The sequence below is a fragment of the Chiloscyllium plagiosum genome, unplaced genomic scaffold (assembly GCF_037043375.1).
Source record: "Chiloscyllium plagiosum isolate Xiang-an unplaced genomic scaffold, Cpla_swu_hap1 HiC_scaffold_6, whole genome shotgun sequence".
In the NCBI taxonomy this organism is placed as follows: Eukaryota; Metazoa; Chordata; class Chondrichthyes; order Orectolobiformes; family Hemiscylliidae; genus Chiloscyllium; species Chiloscyllium plagiosum.
The window spans coordinates 100,009,519-100,030,427 of record NW_028270144.1 but is presented as its reverse complement, the minus strand read 5'-3'; the positions used below and the strand labels follow the sequence as shown (position 1 = coordinate 100,030,427).

General features: G+C 38.0%; 1 protein-coding gene across 15 annotated transcripts in view; it reads left to right on the top strand.

Annotated features, from left to right (window-relative positions):
• The first annotated feature begins 810 nt into the window (after window positions 1–810).
• Window positions 811–20,909, top strand: part of supt20h (SPT20 homolog, SAGA complex component) — a 60,832-nt gene continuing 40,733 nt past the window's right edge. For 13 of the 15 annotated variants that reach the window (XR_015757467.1, XR_015757466.1, XM_043692092.2 and 10 more), the window contains exons 1-13: window positions 811–960; window positions 6,662–6,740; window positions 8,731–8,766; window positions 8,883–8,941; window positions 9,036–9,102; window positions 10,632–10,758; window positions 10,993–11,096; window positions 13,308–13,424; window positions 15,664–15,717; window positions 15,998–16,137; window positions 16,554–16,710; window positions 16,810–16,866; window positions 18,842–18,913. Coding sequence is in view for 13 of the 15 variants with exons in the window: in XM_043692092.2 (XP_043548027.2) it covers window positions 6,705–6,740; window positions 8,731–8,766; window positions 8,883–8,941; window positions 9,036–9,102; window positions 10,632–10,758; window positions 10,993–11,096; window positions 13,308–13,424; window positions 15,664–15,717; window positions 15,998–16,137; window positions 16,554–16,710; window positions 16,810–16,866; window positions 18,842–18,913 (1,026 nt within the window). In the remaining 2 variants the exon portion in view is untranslated. Of the gene's footprint in view, window positions 961–6,637; window positions 6,741–8,730; window positions 8,767–8,882; window positions 8,942–9,035; window positions 9,103–10,631; window positions 10,759–10,992; window positions 11,097–13,307; window positions 13,425–15,663; window positions 15,718–15,997; window positions 16,138–16,553; window positions 16,711–16,809; window positions 16,867–18,841; window positions 18,914–20,909 lie in introns of those variants that run through there. The other 2 variants (XM_043692083.2, XM_043692081.2) reach the window with 2 other exon arrangements.

Sequence of the window (20,909 nt, the reverse complement as noted above, 5' to 3'; positions counted from 1 at the left end):
TAGTCAAGTGACCTTACCATTATGCAAAAGTGAGTACTGCAGATGCTGGAGATTAGAGTCAAGAGTATAGTGCTGGAAAAGCACAGCAGGTCAAGCAGCATCCGGGGAGCAGGAAAATCAACATTTTGGGCAAAGGTTGATTTTCTGCTCCTCGGATGCTGTCTGACCTGTTGTGTTTTTCCAACATCACACGCTTGACCTTACCATTATGCCTCCCCAATGCCAGCACTGAGAACTCAACCAATCAATCAACTCCCTATTCTATCTCTTTCAGTTAATTTAAGCCCCACATTCTCCACCACAAATTCAAGCACCAGGATATTTTAGTGCTTCCTTGCTCGACCTCCGTACTGAGCACTTTCATATTCTCAAATGATTCCAACCTCTCAATGCCAAATCCACTGCCCTATTATCAAGACATAATCTCTCTCTATAAAGACCCAACAACATTTTTTGCGAGTCAATATGGTGTCTTTTCCATGCAGGAAAACAATTAAATAGGCTGCTTTTCGTAACCAGAAATGCTAAATGTGGATGCTGCCCATAGGCTAATGTCAGAAAATTTGCTGTTTCTGGGTTTGGTTAAAAAAAAACAATCAGGCAATTCAATGGTGAGGTAAAGATCAACGTCCATTCTTGTCAGTTCAAAAGCACTGCTCGATCATGCTTTTATCCAAGCTGCCCTTTGTAGATGTTCAGGTCACACTTGGCTGCACCTTGCAGTATTCGCCTGCCCTCTGACCCGCTGTTTCCGCTACCTAGCCCCGCCCACCTGGCACCAGACCGGAAGTTCGGTAAACTGGAGGAAAATGGCCGCCTGGAGAGCGGTGGGTTAGAGACGCCCCAAAATTAAAAAAATATATATATTTAACATTATATTAAAAGCACGCGGAAACGAGTGACTGGGGGGAGGGAGGGTCGAGATACTTCCGCAAATGGCTGGCGATGGCACGGGAAGCGGCAAGTCAGCTTTTTGTTTTATGGCGGGTGTTGCGCCGGTTTCTTCTTCTTCTCGATTAATTAAACTGTGAGAGCAGGGCCTGGTCGGGCCGGCAGGGGGTGTGGGCTGCCCTGCCTGTTCTCATCTAATCCTCATCTAATTCTCCTCCAGTGTCTGAGGTTAGGTGGCTGGGGTCGGGGAATCAGGCACTTATTGCACATACCCCTCCCCCCGAGGGAGGATATTCAGGCTTCCAAATCGAATAGCCCACTGAAGGTTTGCACTTGAATAATAATGACACGTTTCATAGATTTTACGCAATACCAGATGATAAATTGGCAAATAATTCGAGTCATGTTAAATTGTACAGCAGATATCAGCGCTGTTGGAGTTTAATTTTGGTCAGTTAAAAAGGGATCGGATTGTACGCAGGTATCCTGCACATCCGATCGTCCATTCTGAAGGGACATGTCAGACTTCACACGTTGTTGTCTAGGGAACCTTCAGGATGACAAAGAGGGTGATCATTTAAGAAGCCACTTCACTGAGAGGTGATGGAGTCATAGAGCATGGAAACAAATCCTTTGGTCCAATCTGTCCATGCGCATCAGTTATCCTAAGTAAATCTAGGAAGATGAGACCTGCATAAGTTAAAATCAGTGGTGTTTAGTTGTGAGGCAAATGCAAAATGTGTAGCCCATGTTAGTGTTGAAGCTGAAGGTGAAAGAAGCAAGTACCTTAGGTTTGAGGTAGTGGAACAGGTAAAGTAGTGGCAGTGTGAATGTGGAGTAAAGTGATTGTTGTGCATAAGGAAGCCATTCAACCCATTTTCTGACTTTCAGATCAATGAAATCACTCCTATCTCCCTGCTCTAATCCCATAGCCTTGCAAGAGTATTTTGCTCAAGTAACCCATTCAGCTTATTTTTGAAATTCAGTTGCCTCCCCCTCCATCACCCTTATAGTCAGAATGTTCCAGGAATTACCACATGCTGTGTAAAAGGGTATTTCATCATATCTTTTGTATGCCTTGTCCAAAACCATGCATCTGTGTCCTCTAATCCTCGATCTGTCATCTCTGTTATATAAATCTTATCATAATTTATCTATTTACTCTAATAATTTACTCTATCAAATCTCTACTCTTTTTAACTGATGGTAAGACATATATCTTGAAGATCCACACAAGCATTAGATAATAGGGTCTACAATTTCTCTTAGACAACTTTCCAACTATTGATAATTCTAGCTGATTTTCCATGGAGAGAGTAAAATCGCTTTATCACCTATTTCTGATAGCTTTGTGATTTTTCTTTTTGGGTGGGATGTATAGCATGTTGTAGTATGGAAAGTATCACCAATGGCTGCAGCTGCCCTGAAATTGGATTACAAGGTAGATGTGGCCTTCGGTGGTGCTTTCAGCTCTTTCCCCGCCTCCGCACTTGTTTTCTTGATCTATCTAGAAATAGTCTTTTTCTTTAGTTTTTATCCTCTTGAGTTACTGATTATACACCTCATTGGCTTGTTTCAGCATCTGTTAAATTTGACAACATTTTTAATGATAAAGATTCTTGATCCCACCTGGTCAGAAGTGTAATGTCTTTGCTGCTACATATTCATTGAGATCTTGGGACCTTTGTGAGTGTTGCGTCTGGCTACAGAAAATCTCTAATATAGAAAATGCAGTTAGCTCTAAACGACATGCCTCCTCCAACCAGCAGATCTGTGGTCTCGGGTTAATCTATGTAACCTCCTTTCAAGGAATAGATGTGTTAAGACACAGTTTACCAATCATCGGATTTCTCTTTGATAGTTTCCTTTAAGCCAAAGCTAACAAAAATGTTATCAGCAATCTTGTCTCAGCAATAACATAGCATGTGCCACAATCAAGTGGTGTTTCACTGGCTGGTAGCAAAAGATATATTTTTATCTGACCTTACCATATGACCAGTCCATCTTGCTCTGCCATTCAATCTGACCATTATAATTCTGGCCTTGTACAGGACTTTATGTATGTGCTACTTCTGTAATCTGGCAGCTTTAGAACCAGAGAAGTTGCTTGACTACAATTCAGCATGTTGTCTTTAAATATTTTTAAAAAGTACTATGCAATATGCTCATAGCTCTATTGTTAGATTTAATTAATTTTAATGCTGTAAATCATAATTGAAACAATAAATGTTCCTGAATATACTTTAAAACCTAGAAAAGAATAAATTTACACAGAAATAATTGTTCCCAAATGCAGACAAAGACATTGATAGTAAAGTAAATAAAGTAGAAGCATTTTTTAATACCTCCCTTACTCAGCTGAGCAACACAGTGTCCAACAAATAGTATCTGAATTATTCAAACAGAAGAAAAAGTACTTCACTAAAATAACTGTTAGTGCAGAGTATGCATGTATACATCATGACCTCATGAACGAAAGAGCAAGTTTACATAGACCAACAAAAACAGAAATTACTGGAGAAACTCAACAGGTCTGGCAGCATCTGGGGAGAGAGAACCAGAGTTAATATTTCAACTCTAGTGACCCTTCTTCAGAACTGATAGCATCTAGAAAAATGTGTTTTTTGGTGGGGAAAGTGCGGGAGAAAGAGTAAACAAGTAGGTGGAGATTGATCCCAGAGAGAGGGAATGATGTTAGGCGGACAAAGGCATTATTGATAGTAAGCCTGGGAAGAAGAAAAGCTATGAGGAGAGAGTGAGGGCTGCAGATGCTGGAGATCAGAGCTGAAAATGTGTTGCTGGAAAAGCGCAGCAGGTCAGGCAGCATCCAAGGAACAGGAGAATCGACGTTTCGGGCATAAGCCCTTCTTCAGGAAAAGCTAGATGGGTGATAATGGAATCAATGAGAAGGTGAAAATGGTTTAGCTGTGCTGAAAGCAACCCATGTCATGACAGGGCCTGGTGCATGGGAGTGGATAAAAGACATGGAAGGAGGTGTTCAGGCACTAAAATTATTGAACCCAAAATTGAATTCTGAAGGTTGCAAGGTATCTAAGAGGAAAATGAGATGCTGTTCCTCCAACATGTGCTGGGCATCACTGGAGTACTGAGCAGGCCTGAGACAGAAATGATGGTATTCAAACACGGTGGTGTTTTGAAATAGCAGGCAACTGGAAGCTTGGGGTCATTTTTACAGACAAAATGTAGGTGTTACACAAAGCAGCCACCTGGTCTGCATTTTGAATTGCCAGCATTTGAAGTTCTTTGGTTTATTCATGTAGACCAAAACTGGAACTGTACTGTGGATGCCAGATGAGAGAGGTTGTGAACCAGAGGGTGTTGGATTGGGGAGGTATCTCTAACAATTTTGATTATTTCGTTCAAAACTTATTCAGTTAGACTGAGGAGAAGAAGGGAATTTCAAAAGGTTTTAGCTCAAAGTGCCTCTTGTTATAAAAACACTTCAGTTAAAAATCTTGGGAAAATACCAAGCAAATCTGCCCTATTTGACAGTACCTTAGCTGTTAATCACTTATGGGGGTTGGGGTAGTTCACAAAAAGATTTCTGTCCATTTAGAGACATCGTCAAAAATTTCTATAACTTGCACTTCTTGGAATGAGAAAATGGTTTAGTAGCGTAATCCCAGGGAATTATAGGCTAAAGGCAGTTATTAATGCTTGTATTCTACTATTTTGTACATATGAAATCATAGAATTAATGACACTTTGTGTTCAGTCTGTGAGTTTCTTAACAGAATTATTCCATCATTTTTAGCGATTATAAATTGCCTACACTTAGAACAGAGGTGAAATTCTCTCTTTCAAAGGCATTTTTATTATTTCGCTTTCTAAATCTGCCAAATCCTATTTCGAAAGGTTGCTGCTAGTTGCAAAATCTGGCATACTCATGGATGTAATTTGTATACTCTTCCATTTGTATCAATCATCAGACTTGCTAGAAATGAATAAAGGTGAAATGTCTTTAACAGGAATATTTTACATAAAGATAAATAGTCAGTCTTAGCTTTGACTTCTGTACAACGAGAGTGATTGGATGGGTATATGAATAGAAAGGTTTTAGAGGGATATGGGCCAAATGCTGGCAAATGGGATGAGAATTATTTAGGATATCTGGTCAGCATGGACAAGTTGGACTGAAGGGTCTGTTTCCATGCCGGGCATTTCTATGACTCTATGATTCCGCTCTTACATAAGTTTCAAATTGTAACCAAAAATTTTGATTCAACTGTATGCCCTGTGGACTTACAAAGTCCCACCAATTCTCTACACAGTTTTATAGACTGTTTAGCTTATGAGCCTGATCTCTGTACGTTCTCATCCCTCTCTATGTCTGCGATCTTTCATAGCATTCAGATGTCTGTACTCATCTAATAATGGTCTTTTGCACATCCCTGTTTAGATGTGCTTCACTAATGGTGATCACACCTTTGGGTCCTTAGGCTGCTGAGCTCTGTAACTCTGTCTCTAATTCTGTAATCCTCTATCCTAACTCATTATGGCTTCTGAGGTCATAGGCAGATACAGGGTGAGTTGGGATGTGGATGGATATGGATATGCAATGTCGTTTAGGATATGAGTGGTCATTATGTGTCGGTAGGTGGTGCAGAGTAGGTGAGGGTTAGAGGCCCTAACATCAACAGAGCTTCCAGTCAACCAAAGTACTCTTCTATCCAGCCAGCCTTTGTCCTCACTGGTCCCTGTGGGTATCTACACTCTGCTTCTGGGATTAGTGGGCACAACTTCATCCCTTGCAACTCCCAACACCACATCCCCCTTTATCCAGGTGTGGTATAAGGTTTCCCATTTTGAGCTACCTACCTTGGTAATGAAAATTTGGCCACTTGTGCCAGTTTCTAAGTTAGGAAAACGAAACTGGAGAACCCCAAGTTTTTCAGCTGAGCTATAAGCTGGCTGATATTGCTTCATTCCTGATGAAGGACTTTTGCCCGAAATATCGATTTTTCTGCTCCTTGGATGCTGCCTGACCTGCTGTGCTTTTCCAGCACCACTCTAATCTGGACTCTGATTTCCAGCATCTGCAGTCCTCACTTTTGCCCTGATAGAATTCTAAGTTAACATAGAGAATGGAAAAATTCAAGCCGCATTATTGCCTTGGGCTAAATACCAAGAGTGGGGCAAAGGGTTCAGACTGATAAATGTCAGGAAATTCTTCTTGCATAAACTAATTGAAATAACAATTGGATACTGAACTAGATGAGGTTTAGGATCTTTCTTTGTGTAAAAACTTGGTTACACTTGTAGCTACTGGAGTTAACCTCATCTCCACTAACTTCACTTTCACGAGGAATTCTTGATGAGCACATTTGGTGGATGTTACAGGCATTTACTCTAGCATCAAATCTAGATTGAGGTTTTCTGTTTATAATTGGATGAAAGACATAATTGGGTATATGGCTATGGCAGAAAACTGAGAAGTGCTAAGGTGAAGGAAGTGCTTTTGCACAAGAATGATAAATCAACAGAAGAATTGTATAGTGGCGCCTTTACTGAACACCTGCAGTATACTAGCTGAAGTGTTGCCTGTGGAATGATATAAAGGAGTCTGAAGAGGATTGGAAATTAACAGTTTCAAATGTAACTTATTTAAAATCTCTAAATGAAAGTATAACTAGTAGATCACCCATTTGGAATATAAAGAATTGATCTTTCTTATACTTTAGGTGCCTCACTACATTAAATTACTGTGTGAAAATCCTGCAAAACAATGAACTCATTCTGCTTTTAACAGAGTTCGTTGTCTGTTGGAGAGTCATGACTTTGTGCGTGCATTTATGATTTCGATTCTGAGGCCTGATTCTTTCACAATGGTGAGTTTTGTATAGTTCAGAAATTTCATGCTAACTCCCGTTTAAAATATTAGCCAATTGACATCCATTTGTTGATCACTAAAGTTATATTTACTTAAAATTAGTTTCGAGCAGGAATTTAATATTTTAAGAAGTTGTCAGGAATTATGCTATATTTTTCACTGAGTAATACCAGTTACAGCACAAAAGATAAAATGTAAATGAATTCTGGTCTTAAGTTTCAAAAGTTTAGTTATGTGTTGATTTTGAATCAGAGTGGCAACTTAGCTCGGAGGCAGTGCGATGTGGGAAGATTAGTTTAAATAATTTTTAAAAATAAATGAGATTGCGTGTCACGGGGAGCTAGACTAATCTTTCACTTCTGCATTTGTCATAAGTTTTAGTGCAGATTGACAAGCGGAAAGTGTCATCTGTTGGTTGTAGGATTTGTTTGTGAAATAGTTTTGCTATGCCTTAAACTAGTTCCAAGTGCACATCTATTTGATGCCAAAAAAATGTTAAAAATTGAAACCAAAGGACTTGTCCTACCCTAGAGTGTGGAAAGACTTGTATTGATATTTTACTGGTTTTAAAGCTAAGGCATAAAATTACATTTGCAAAGTCAAGTTTGACCTTACTCCTCATAAAGGTGGGATATCTAGTTATGTTTAATGCTGGCCGTTTATGTTTAAAGTGAGTTTTTGGTTCCATTTCCTAAGTAGCTATCCTTTATGTTCATGGGTCAAAAACAATTCTCACTTTTAAATACCAAATATTCACCCTGCTTTACTTTGTAAAACATGATATGCGAAGTTATCCTCTACCACAGCTTTCACTTTCCTCCATTGCCTCTTTATTGTCCAACAGCTTTGTTGCTGCAAAGTGCTCTGGCTGCAGTTTTTCCTGATAAAAAATTAGCAACAATAGTTCCTTGACCTCCAGCCCTCACCACACACGGCAGCCTGGGTATTAAAAATAGCTAAGACACTCCACTTCGACTTCTTACAGTTCCCATTTGGCCATCACATTCAGTTGCCATCACATTTCCAACCTACATTACCCTCTATCTGCCAAACATTTCAGACCATCTGAAACTTTTCTTTAGGACCACTGCCTCCTTAAAACCCATCTCTTTGACCCAACCATTTGTCAACTTTAGCAATATCACCTTCAGCTAGTCTATTATTTGGCTGGTAATCAGATGATATGCTTGAAAACCTATTTTGTGCATCTCTTTCTGTGATGTTATGTGGTCACTTTCATTTGTATTCTTTAATACTTATTATTCCTACATTAGGTTTTAAATTGTCTTTTGATGAAGATGGCTTGGGTTTACAAACTAATGACTCAGTGATAGTTTAGTGTGAACTTCGTTCTTATAAGTTAATTTTGGTTCTGTAAACTTGCTGTTATTTGGAATAGAAAATTAATATGATTTAATATCACAATTGTTCCAAGTAATTTATTTCCCTGCAGCTAAAATAAATTATTTTAATTGAATACTTATTCTCTTACACTTATGTTTTTACAATTACTTTTCTTTATGGATGTTTTCAATATATTAAACCTGAAATATTATTGAAAAGTACAGTAGTATTTTAGGTTAAACTCCTGGTGAAACTTGGGCCATCTATAGTCTTTTTAATGATGCTGTTTGGATTAGTACGAGTATAATCTTGTAATAGAGTTGAAGCAATTATTTCCTTTATCACTTGTAAAGTGGGTGCTTCCTGCATAACTTAGAAGAACATATATGAAATTGGGGGAGGAAAGCTATTAAGTAGTGGATTTTAGCTCCCTAGTTAATATATATTTAGGTAAGCTGCTTAAATAACCTTTCTTTGGATTGCTTTTTGGAGGTCACTGAAATACATGCATTATTAGGATGCCCATAGATGGGCACCGTATGCGTGTGCTTAAATGGGATGTTTTGAAAACCAATCCTAAAACTGGATTTCGATTTGCTTAGTATCTCTAGAATTCCTTAGTAAAATTGTTTGTTTATCTGCAGTATCACGCTTTGGAGTATGCATTGGACCGTGCAGAGGTGAGTTAACTATGACAATTCATCTGTCTTGCTGTGTAGCGTTGCACTGCAACTCTTATTACACCTGTTACTCAGTTTTTCAGTGTACATCTATAATGATTTATTTTATTTTGTAGTACATTATTGGGTGTGCCAGACAACGACCTCCAAAAAGAAGGCATTCATCTAGTGGAAGGTGGTGTTCTGTAATTAAAATATTTTAGAGTTTAATATATTTTGTTGATGAATAAAACTTTAAAAACATTCAATTTTAAAACTTCTTACCTTAGGAAATCAGTCCATCAGAAATTGTATGACCTGTACATGGAAGAATGTGAAAAAGAACCAGAGTTGAAGGTATGCCCATTTCATTCACTCCTCTGTCATTCCTCTATAAGCCTGCTATCGTTTGCTGGAAGTTTTTATGAAAACATTTTTAAAACCTTTAAGAATTCAAATTCATACCTTATTGTTAATTAGATATAAAAATTATGTATGTGAAAGTAGAAGAAAGGAATATTAAATCTGCCTTCTCTTTTTGCTTGAGATTCAACCTTAATGGTTTCACTGGTCTGGCTTTCCAAATATAAAATCCAAAATACAACTCTGTTTTAGAAATGGCTAAACTCATATTGGGACCTTTTAAAAAAGTTTGAATTCTGAAAACATTTCTTCTTTCTTCAGTGATTGGTCATGTGATAGGCATCCTCTTATTCAGCTTTGTGATCAGATGAAGTAGTTTCGTGAGTGAATGCTCTCAATAAATGAAGCCACACCAATTTAACCTATTCCAGACTCAATTCTTTATCTGTTTTGAGTTGGTTGACTTCAACTGTTTGGATTCTACAATTGTCAAAATACTTTTGGATCAGAAAAGTTAAAATCAGCAGGATTTCCACTCCTGAGTCTTATCTGGGAACCTTTGCATGGAGTACATAGATTTTGAAGCAAGGATTGTATTCTGCTGTGGTTAGAAATGTGAGTTGGATGCTGCCTGACCTGCTGTGCTTTTCCAGCGCCATGCTTTTCGATTCCGATCTCAAGCAGCTGCAGTCCTCATTTTCTCCTAGTGTTGTGTAAAGGTAGGTTGAATGAACTGATTTTGTAATCCCTTTAGTTTTAAAGATTAAGAGTTCATCAAATTGAGGTGTTTCAGATGATTAAATGACTTGATGGAATGGGTAGAGAAGCAGTTTTTTTCTGGTAGAGGAAACCAGACTAAAGGAGCACAACATTAGAGCGAGGCTTTTCAGAGGTCATGTCAGGAAGGGTTTCTTAAAAAATAAAGAAATGCAGAATTCTCTCCTCAAAATGTTACTAAGGTGAGAGTAATTGCAAATGTCAAAACTGAAGTTGATATGTTTTGCGGGGCAGAGGTGTTAAAAGATAGGAGATCAAGGAAGAGATTATTTTAATCAATCTGTTCAGAGGTGTGATTACGCACCTCTGGAACAGGTCTTTGAATTAGAGAGGATAGATTAATTCAAGGTGCACATCTGCTATGAAGTAATTGACCAGGATTGAGGGGTTACAGACTGTTGTCAAGGCTGTCATAAAAATAATGACAAGTGCCAGTGATTGTTGAAACGAGTCTTTGCAAAAAAGTCAACAGGAGAAAAGAATTGATAGAGACAATTTGTGAGAAGGGGAAAAAGATGGTTGAGTCATATCATGGTTGAGTTGTAAGCAATTTTCTGGTGGTATTTGTTACCTTTATGCATTTTAATGCCAATATAGCACGGTATGTCAGTTCACTATTTATAGATAGCTGCATCACTTTTGTGGAGAGTGTATTAATGCCATAATGTATGTGGTCATATCCAGTTAATTGCCTTTGAACAGGATTTCATTTATTTTCAAAATGTATATTTCTGATTAATTCCCAGAAATTAAGACGAAATGTTAACCTGTTGGAAAAACTGGTTATGCAAGAAAGGGTGTCATGTCTTGTAATAAATCTATATCCGGGAAATGAAGGCTATTCCCTCATGCTCAGAGGGAAAAATGGATCAGGTATGATTGTTTGATTCTTGTAAACAATTAATTATGAGCTTTATAAGTATCCTTGCAAAATGTTTTGTGTCTTCAGTACTGTAGACACTGCCTTTCGTCTGTTTTCTTGCAGATATAGAAAAAAATCTAGATGCAGTTGTTGGAGAATATCCATTGCCTGTATGTGTAAAGAAAGATGTCCTGAGCTGCATATTTTTACATTGAAATTTATTTTAAAATCGTTTCTAACTCCAGATTCGGAAACAATCCGCTTGCCTTATGAGGAGGGAGAGTTACTGGAATACTTGGATGCAGAGGAACTGCCACCAATTCTTGTAGACCTTTTGGAAAAATCTCAGGTGAGATAAAACATGTACAAAAGAAACAACGTAAGCAAATTCATCCGAATAATTCCAAGGCAATGCTTTGGGGAGGGGTGTTAGAAAGTTCCCTGTTAGGCCGGTGAAAGTGTGTTTTGTGGGGTAGATCTTCTGCCTGTATCATTTAGGTTTTGGGTGACATCTAAACAAAGTTAAACATCACACAACACCAGGTGAAAGTCCAACAGGTTTATTTGGAAGCACGAGCTTTCAGAGCGCCGCTCCTCAACCACCTGATGAAGGAGTGGTGTTCCGAAAACTAGTGTTTCCAATTTAACTGTTTGACTATAACCTGATTAGATTAGATACTTACAGTGTGGAAACAGGCCCTTCGGCCCAACAAGTCCACACCAACCCGCCGAAGCGCAACCCACCCAGACACCCTCCCCTACATTTACTCCTTCACCTAACACTACGGGCAATTTAGGATGGCCAATTCACCTGGCCTGCACATTTTTGGACTGTGGTAGGAACCGGAGCACCCGGAGGAAACCCACGCAGACTCAGGGAGAATGTGCAAACTCCACACAGTCTGTCGCCCGAGGCGGGAATTGAACCCGGGTCTCTGGTACTGTGAGGCAGCAGTGCTAACCACTGTGCCACCGTGCCGCTGATGTTGTATGATTTTTTAACTTTGTCCACCCCAGTCCAGCACCGGCACCTCCATGTCATGGCGACCTTTGAACAAAGCCTTCTGGGCAATCCAACCAATTTATATCTGATTCACTATTGTATATTCCATCCCACAGCTGCAATAACCCCAAACATAAAACCGTAGTCGATCCCAAAATAGTTCTTCCTAATGGCAAAAAAGACCTCACAGTGAAGGGTAATTAGGAGGTTATAATTTTGAGTTCTGCTTCTTTGAGACAAACCCAGCCTGCGCAGAGAAACTTATGGATCATTAATTGGTCACTTAACAACCTGAACTATGACCCATTGGGGGGCAGGTTAGTAGACTGGCTGCTGGCACCTGAGAGTTCATTGTAGTGGGACAAGGGTGAGTGCATATGCGACAGTTAAATACAAAGTGAAGACCACATTGTGAGCAGCTGATCAGAGCTTAAGCTGGACTGGATGTGGAAGTAGTCCGACAATTAATGATAGTTTTTCAATAACATGAAAAGGTTAGATGCCACGTTGGTTGAGCAAGTTATTCTGGTAGTCCTTTCAGAAATTAGTCTGATAACATGGCAAATTCTACACCAATATACATAAGTGTTTAGCTTAAAATAAAAATTTGTCCTCGAAAACCTAACTTGCATCTTGAATACAAAGGTAGTTTCTGACGTAAGAGAATCGTTTCTGCTATGCTGGTTATTTTATCTGCCCTTTCATGGCATAATTTTGAATGACAAAGGACCTTCCTTTGACTGTGCATCATTGATTCCACTGCTAGGTAAGATATTGGAATGCCTTGAAGATATGGATTTTGTGGTCCGTGATTGGCAAATGGTTCTGGATACTTCTTGCCCTTATAGAGCCCCACAGATTTTTTTATGGACTTCTATGTTGGAGCCAATCATCATTAAAAATCCAAAATAGCATGCTGCCCTTGTGAGATAATCTGTGGCCTTTGTGATCAGAGTTGACACGGTGTGTGAACCAGGATCTGATAGTTATAATTGTTGATTCAGTGACGATAACAACCTAAAGAGTATTTTTAAAAATGTGTTTGAGGGAGAGATGAGATCAAGAAAAAAAATTACATTTTGGTTTTCAAATCTTTATTATAAGAAAATGTTCAGTTCCAAAAAGGTTGCATGGCGGTCATTAAGACTAATCACATCATTTAAAAATTCACTTTTTGGACGATCCTAATCTTTTCTGGCCTGTTGAGTGGATATTGATTGTGTTAACATTTTCCATCATGTCATGTTTTTGAATATTGTGTCTCTTGGCATGATAATGTAAAAGTGAAGCTTCAAATGGAGCTGGTCAATACAGAGAGCAACTTCCTGTTTTCTATGTTTGTGCATACACAGTTGCTGGAAAATGTTGTCTGATTTACTGTTGATAATGATGAGTTCCAATAGCATTGCCGTTATTTCTAATACAAAACCCATGCATTGACTTCATCAAGTCATTTGATCAGACTTCCTTCGAAATTGTTTTTGATATAAAATTCGCACTAATTTTTCAATGAACGTTGAACGTTTTTATTTAGTTAAAGTTTTATTTTCCTTTTAGGTGAACATTTTTCACTGTGGATGCGTTGTAGCTGAAGTACGAGATTATCGGCAATCTGGTCATGCGAAAGCACCGACATACCAAAGCCGACATATATTACTTCGGCCCACAATGCAGGTAATGAATTGTGTCTTACATTACGTGTAATGTCCCTTGACCCTCACACTGACATCATACACACCACTTTTAATGAGGCTGGTATTATGTCTTACCAAAACGTTCCTGAAATCCACACTTTTTGTGACTGTCTTTGCAGTAGGCATTTTGTTTTGTGCTGGAATGCACTTAACCACTGACAGTATTGTTATGACACAGGGTAAACCCCTCTGCTAGTTTGAGCGAGCAACACAGAAAAGATTCACCCAGTGCTTTAATCTGTAAAAACTTGAGAAGCAAAGAACTATCCCAAAGTCACTATTTAAAGTACAAAAAATTTAAGAACTTTATTCTTTAAGTCTAACAAGCGAATATTAACTAACAAATATTTACAACTCCTTTCTCTAAGCCTATCTTTTATCTCCCCCTCTACAGTACTGGTCCGATAAAACCCCCAATTAAGATTTGCAAACAATTCAAATTTCAAAACCAGCTAGCTGGTTTTCTCTTTGTAACGTCCTCTGTAGATTTTATCTCCAGGTCAGTGTCGATGTTTTTTTTTCTGTGCAAACTCCTTCTCTAGACAGATACCTCCCAGAGAGTTCTTACTAGCTGCTTATGTCTGTTGGCCTTTTGGCAGTTCTCTTTGCCGCTCTGGGTAACTGTTCAAAACATCTGATATTTATATGCCAAAACATCAAATCGTTTCATTAGTTTTAATATTGTCAAAATACTAAATTCAAACTTGCTTGGAGTTTGGTATCTTGTAGCATAATTTAAACTGATTGGCTGAATTTGAATTTGTTTTTGTATCCAGGCAACCCAGCTACTCTAGCTGTTTAACCAAATGTTACATTATTACCTTGTTCAGAACACTTTACTGTGTCAGGTAGTTCTGCTAGCTTTTCAACTCTCCTAAAAGTACAGTACACCTCTACACCTTCATAACAGTCTACAGGAGCCATTTCAGGGTAGAACTAAGGATGATATTTTGTGGATACACTTTACTGCATAGGATAATCCAAAAATTATTTTTCCTTTGTTTTTCCCCTCATCACTCTCTAGATCCCAGAAAGCTATGGCCAGTTATTGAACCTTATTATTACTTAATCATGAGAAGATAAGCTGTGGTAGTTTATATTCTGCCCTGTGAGTTTTCAAATAGTCCTTTAAGTAGCATTAATTGAAGATTATAGCAAAATTTGCAGTATGGATTTGCACTATATTTCAGCAGAGTTATTGAGTCACATGGAAATAGACCCTGCAACCCAACACATCCATGCCAACCAAGATTCCTAAACAGAATTAGTCCCATTTGTCTATGTTCGGCCAATATCCTTCTAAACCTTTCCTATCTATGTACCTTTCCAAATGTCTTTTAAACGTTATAATTGTACTCACCTGTATCAATTCTTCTGGCAGCTCATTCCACATACGAACCACCCTCTGTATCAAAATTTTGCCCCTCCAATCCCTTTCACAGCTATGTCTTCCCACTTCAAACCTATGCCCTCTAGTTTTGGATTCCCCGCCCTAGGGAAAAGCTCTTGGCTCTTCACCTTATCTATGTACTTCATAATTTTATAAACCTCTATAAGGTCACTCCTCATCCTCCTTGTCTCCAGTGAAAAAGTGTCCCAACCTATCCAGCCTCTATAACTCAAACATTCCAGTCTCGGATGTTGCTGAAGGCTCCTGAGACAGCACATTCCAAACTCTCAACCACCATCATCTCGAAGAATGACAGCAAATACGTGGGAATACCACCACCTAGAAATGCCTCTCCAACCCACTGTCGTTGCCTCCCCCACCAAATGGACTGCAGTAGCGGAGAAGGCAGTTCAACACCACTTTCTCCAGGCCAACCAGAGATAGGCAATAGAACCACATCCCAAGAACGAATTTTACAAAGTATTTCATCCAGTTCTTCTGCTTATGCTGTGTCAGCATGCCAGAACTTATAATTCATTGCAGTCAGGTGAAGTCATTTATTGTGAGTTTGTTGTTTAAATGAAAACAGTTCTCAAATAGAAATAGGATAATGACAATTTATGACTTCTTTTGTAGCCTAACTGTAAGTTAAAATGCTTGTTTTGGTATATAAGTTACTTGTATAAGGTTATTGTCAGTTAGTGTTTATTCTGCTTTTGTGTTAGTTTTAATATAATGTTCAGCTTGCCTGCCAGATGCCCATCTTGAATTTGTATAACTTCCTAATGTGGGTATTTTACTATATCAACCTTCATGATTTTTTCTGCAGACATTGATTTGTGATGTACATGCCATAACAAGTGACAACCACAAATGGACGCAGGTAAATTGCGCAGAATCTAACTCAAAGTTTCTCCATCGTAGTAAGTATATTTATTGGAAATATTAATTTTGTAATCTTTTGTAAATAATTATCATGGCTGAATGCTAGGAAACAAAATCTCAATGCAGTTTCTAGGACTTCACTCAGGTTAAAAAAAAGTGCACTTGTTCACTGTAGCCACTTTACATCTAATTGACTAATTAAGTTTTCAGTAATGTTTAAGCTAAAATCAGTATAGGTACAGCTGTGCTATTTGAAATTGATCTTTCTCATGATGCAGGATGATAAACTTGTCCTTGAAAGCCAACTGGTGCTCCATACATCAGAGCCTCTTTGCTTAGATCCTTCCTTCACTGTAACATGCACAACCAACAGACTTCTCTACAATAAGCAAAAGATGAATACTAGGCCAATGAAAAGGTGGGTGTTAGATAAATATTATGTAGTAAAGTTTTGTTTTAATATGCTGCAGCCTTCAAAACCTCTTTTTTACTCCTATTTAAAGCAATCTGACTCTGAAAATTTTTTTTGAAACTCAGCACTATTTGAAATTCTACTTGGATTAGAGATTTATTTAACATTTTAAATAAAGGCAAACATATTTTTTTTAAATTATCGACAACCAGTTGCTGCAACAATTGACCCAGTAAAACTGACTGTATCTAGACAGCAAGACTCATTGTCACTGATAATTTGCACAAACTGACAAGAAGTATCTTACTGTGCAAAAATCTAAATTCAGTTTGCATATGTAGCATACTATGATTTGTTGTTAAACTCTTCACTGGTTGTTAATTTGGATCATTATAAGTGTCAACTGTGGCTACTTTCATTAGGTGTATGAAGCGGTATTCTCGGCCAGCACTGAACAGACAGCAGGAAATAGCCCAATTCACACCACCACCTCATCTTAAACTGTTTGATTATCTACAAAGAAGAAAAGAAAGAAAGCCAGCACCACACATTGACCTTAAAATTTCAAAAGCTGGAAGTGTATGTTTCTTCTTTATTTTTCATAATAAATGTTTGTGTTCATTTATTATTTTCTGTTACACATATTTCTGATAAGAACTATTTTCCCTTTTTTTGAAGTGTGTTGACATGTGGAAACAAAATCCATGCCAGCTCACAGTCCCATCTGAAATTGATGTAAGTATACTTCCTTTGGAATTGAAAATATTGTGCAGTAATTCCCTAAAAATTAGTGAGAGAAGGTTCATTACAAATGCTATTAATAGTGTGTAAACAAAAATCAAATAAAACAGCATCTTGTAGTAAAGAGCTACATGATTTCTACTTCACTACAGGTTGCCAGACAACTTACCATTAGCTTTGACAAAACAGAAGAAAAATCTCAACATTATGTACCATTTAAATTGCTGGTGTTGCATCTCTCTATAACCATTTTAAGGTTGGAAATTCATGTTCTAAAGACTCCTTTAATGTGTCCTGATATATTATCCAACACTGGAGCTCTAAAGAAAACAATGAAACTAGAGTACCTAAATATGTATATATAGATATTTTCTTTCTGTGTCCTATCTCTTTCCTGATGTATTCTTTATTCTGGCTCTAATTCCACCTATTGCCTTTGTAATTGTTGGATCTATTCCTTTCTCGAGTTTTAATTTCATTTGTTAAGGATATCCACTATTATATCTGATATTCGTACGGTTTGAGATGCCTTTTTGATGGCACAATGCCATTATCAATTTTTCTCGCTGGTAATTTGTGGTTTGTACATAATATGCAAGATAAAAAGATGTCATTTATTGTACTTGTCATAAGATCACAGAATAATAGAGCTCGTTGGGTGGGCTGTGTTGCTTTTTCATCCAAAAACTCTATCTGAGCTTTTTCAAGAGTTGGTAACACTCCTCTACTGGGGAGTATTTTATTACAGCAATTTCTGTCTTGAAAACATGCATGGATGTCTAAAGTTGTGAAAAGAGGTTACTGATTAAGCTTTATATTATTAAATTGACCAAATATTTACATCTCTAATAATATACAGAAGAAGTACAAACAAAGATAAGTACAGTCGTTAGCAATTGCAACACTCTCTGTTATAATGGCCAGATTGCACTAACTCATTTCTCAGGCCAAAAATGTACACCTCTACTATTTGTGGAATTCTGTGACACCAGCCAAGAACAAACCAGTGCTTGTGTTGAAACTAAAATCCAAAACACAGAAGAGCCGTTTTGAGAAGCCATTACACATGATTAGCTAAAAGTGTGCTGTGAAGACATTTAAGATTTATTTTAGTAATTATTCCCAGTTCCCATCTACAAACAAGAAAGCCCATATATTCAGTACTTTCTGATACCTAGCAAATAGTTCTCATAGGTTTTATGGTCCATCCCTAATTTCCTAGAGGGCAGTTAAGAGTCAACAGCTTTGCTGTAAGATGAGTTTATATGACAATCGACAGTGGCTACATAGTTGCTGGTAGGCGAGCTCTTTATTCCAGATTTTAGTGAATTCAAACTTCACCATGTGCCATGGTGGAATTTAAACATGTCCCTAAAATATTAAACTGTGGTTCTGCATGACTGGTGAGATTACCACTGCATCACTTCCTCCCTGCAACTCCTCACTATCTTATGTTGACTTCTTCAGAGTCAATTTTGTCCCCAACTTTGCTGTTGTTGAATATTAAAATTTAAACTCTGCAAAAGTCAGATAGCTGAGTGCAGCAGATTTTACACATGAAGACTATAAAATTTAATTTTTACAATCTAATCCATGCAACAAATTACCTGAGTCTGACAACGGAATCTTTAATTTGAGTCCCTTGTTGATGTATAGTATAACTAATTGATAATAGATTATTTTTGTTGAGTTTTGCAATTTTCAGACGATTTCCGCCTTTTTGTGTGTTTGCACTCCACAAAGCCAGCCTTCAAGTAGATAGCTGGGAAATTGAGCCACTGTCAGTTACTTGCATACAGTTTGATGGTCCTATTTGAGTAGTTTATCAGCTCTAACTACAGCTTTTGAATGAATTTTAGCACTTTTAAATTTTGTGGTCGCAGCAGGAAAGTGATTAATGCAGTGGTTTCTTACAGCTGTTCTGTTTTCTTTCAACTAATTTTGGTTACAAATTTTGCATTTGCTTTAGGTGGAAAAGTATGCAAAAGTGGAAAAAGCTAGCAAATCTGATGACTTGCAAACAGCTGTCTGGCCAATCCACGTATGTACCTCTATTCTTTCGCATTGTGGAACCTGTTCTCACACTAATAGAACTTCCAGTGGCAGTTCTTCCAATAGCAATGATTTATACATTGGGAATATGGGACAAAATTGACATACCTATTTCTAATTCAGTTGTAAGGATGTTTTGAAAGTGAAAATATTTGGAATTATTTTATTCATAAAGTAATCTTTTATTACAAAAATGAAATTTCAAATTTGAAGTACAAATACTTGTATAACGATGGAGAGCTGGTTTCAAGCATCTTTATATGTGAGGTTCGAGACATTTTATTTGGTTATGGCTTTGGTTACTTACAAAAATAATTTGATCATCTTAAGAAAACTAATGATTTCAGTTGTAATTTTTTCAAAACTGTTGTGTTGGATTGTTTTAATAGAAGAATTAGCTGGAAAGAAGTGTATTCGTTTTGTAAGATGACTGTTGCCTGAACTTTGTAGCATTATCGGTGACTCAGTGGTTAGCACTGCTGCCTCACAGCACCAGGATCCCATGTTTAATTCCAGCCTTGGGCAACTGTCTGTGTGGAGTTTACACATTCTCCCCGTGTCTGCATGGGTTTCCTCCCACAATCCAAAGATGTGCCGGTTAGATGAATTGGCCATTATAAATTGCCCGTAATGTTAGGTGCATTAGTTAGGATGGGTTACTCTTTGGAGGGTCGGTATGGACTTGTCGGGCCGAAGGGCCTGTTTCCACGCTGTAGGGAATCTATTCATACTTGGTAAGGTGTGTTGTGGTAAAGAGGTTTTTTTTTTTAAGATTAGATTGCTTACAGTGTGGAAACAGGTCCTTCAGCCCAACAAGTCCACACCGCCCCGCTGAAGCGCAACCCACCCATACCCCTACATTTACCCCTTACCTAACACTACGGGCAATTTAACATGGCCAATTCACCTAACCTGCACATCTTTGGACTGTGGGAGGAAACCAGAGCACCCGGAGGAAACCCACGCAGACATGGGGAGAACGTGCAAACTCCACACATCAGTCGCCTGAGGCGGGAATCGAACCCGGGTCTCTGGCGCTGTGAGGCAGCAGTGCTAGCCACTGTGCCGCCCACTGTGATGGTCAACAGACGTTAAGTGACCTTATTCAGTACAAGTCTGTATTTCAAATGCTGATAGCTATATTCTGTCCATAAAAAGTTGTAAACTGCCATTTTTAAAGAGGATATGCAAGAATGAACACTCTACTTATTACTATATTTCTGATGGAGTAGCAACAATTTGGTGGAGTTTGAAGGATTCAGACAATGTGGAGCTTTATTCTCACTATTGGGATAAATTTACTGAAAAAAATACTTGTTTTGGATTTAATTTGACAGTGTTCAGTTCAGAAGGTGTTACATAATTGTTTAAGCTTGATTATTCGTTGACTGAGTTATGAACTGGATTGATTTATTAATACGTTTATTAATTGATTATATTAGTTTACATTGATTACATTAGTTGGCTTTCTCTATGCTTGTGGAGCTACGTAGCTTTTTTTAGATGCAAGTGATAGATAAGAATTCAGTCAGGGCCTTGATGAGATCACACCAGGACCATTGTGTACAGGATACAAGGATAGAATGTACTATTGCCAAGTTTGCAGATGATGCTAAAATAGGTGGAAATGTAAGTTGCAATGAAAAGATAAGAAATTTGCAAATGAATATGGGTAGGTTCAGCGAATAGGACAAAATTTGGCAAATGGAGTTTAACTTGAATAAGTGTGAGATTATCAAGGTTAGGGAGTATAGTGGTTGTCATGTTCATCTAACATTCGAAAGGTCCCCGGTTCGAAACCGGGCAGAAACAGATTTATGTTTTTCACCAAGGTGTTGCCTGATATGGAAGGCGCTAGCTATGAAGAGAGGTTGAGTAGGTTAGGATTATTTTCATTAGAAAGACGGAGGTTGAGGGTGTACCTGATTGAGGTCTACAAACATGAGAGTTATTGACAGAATGGATAGCAAGAAGCTTTCTCCCCA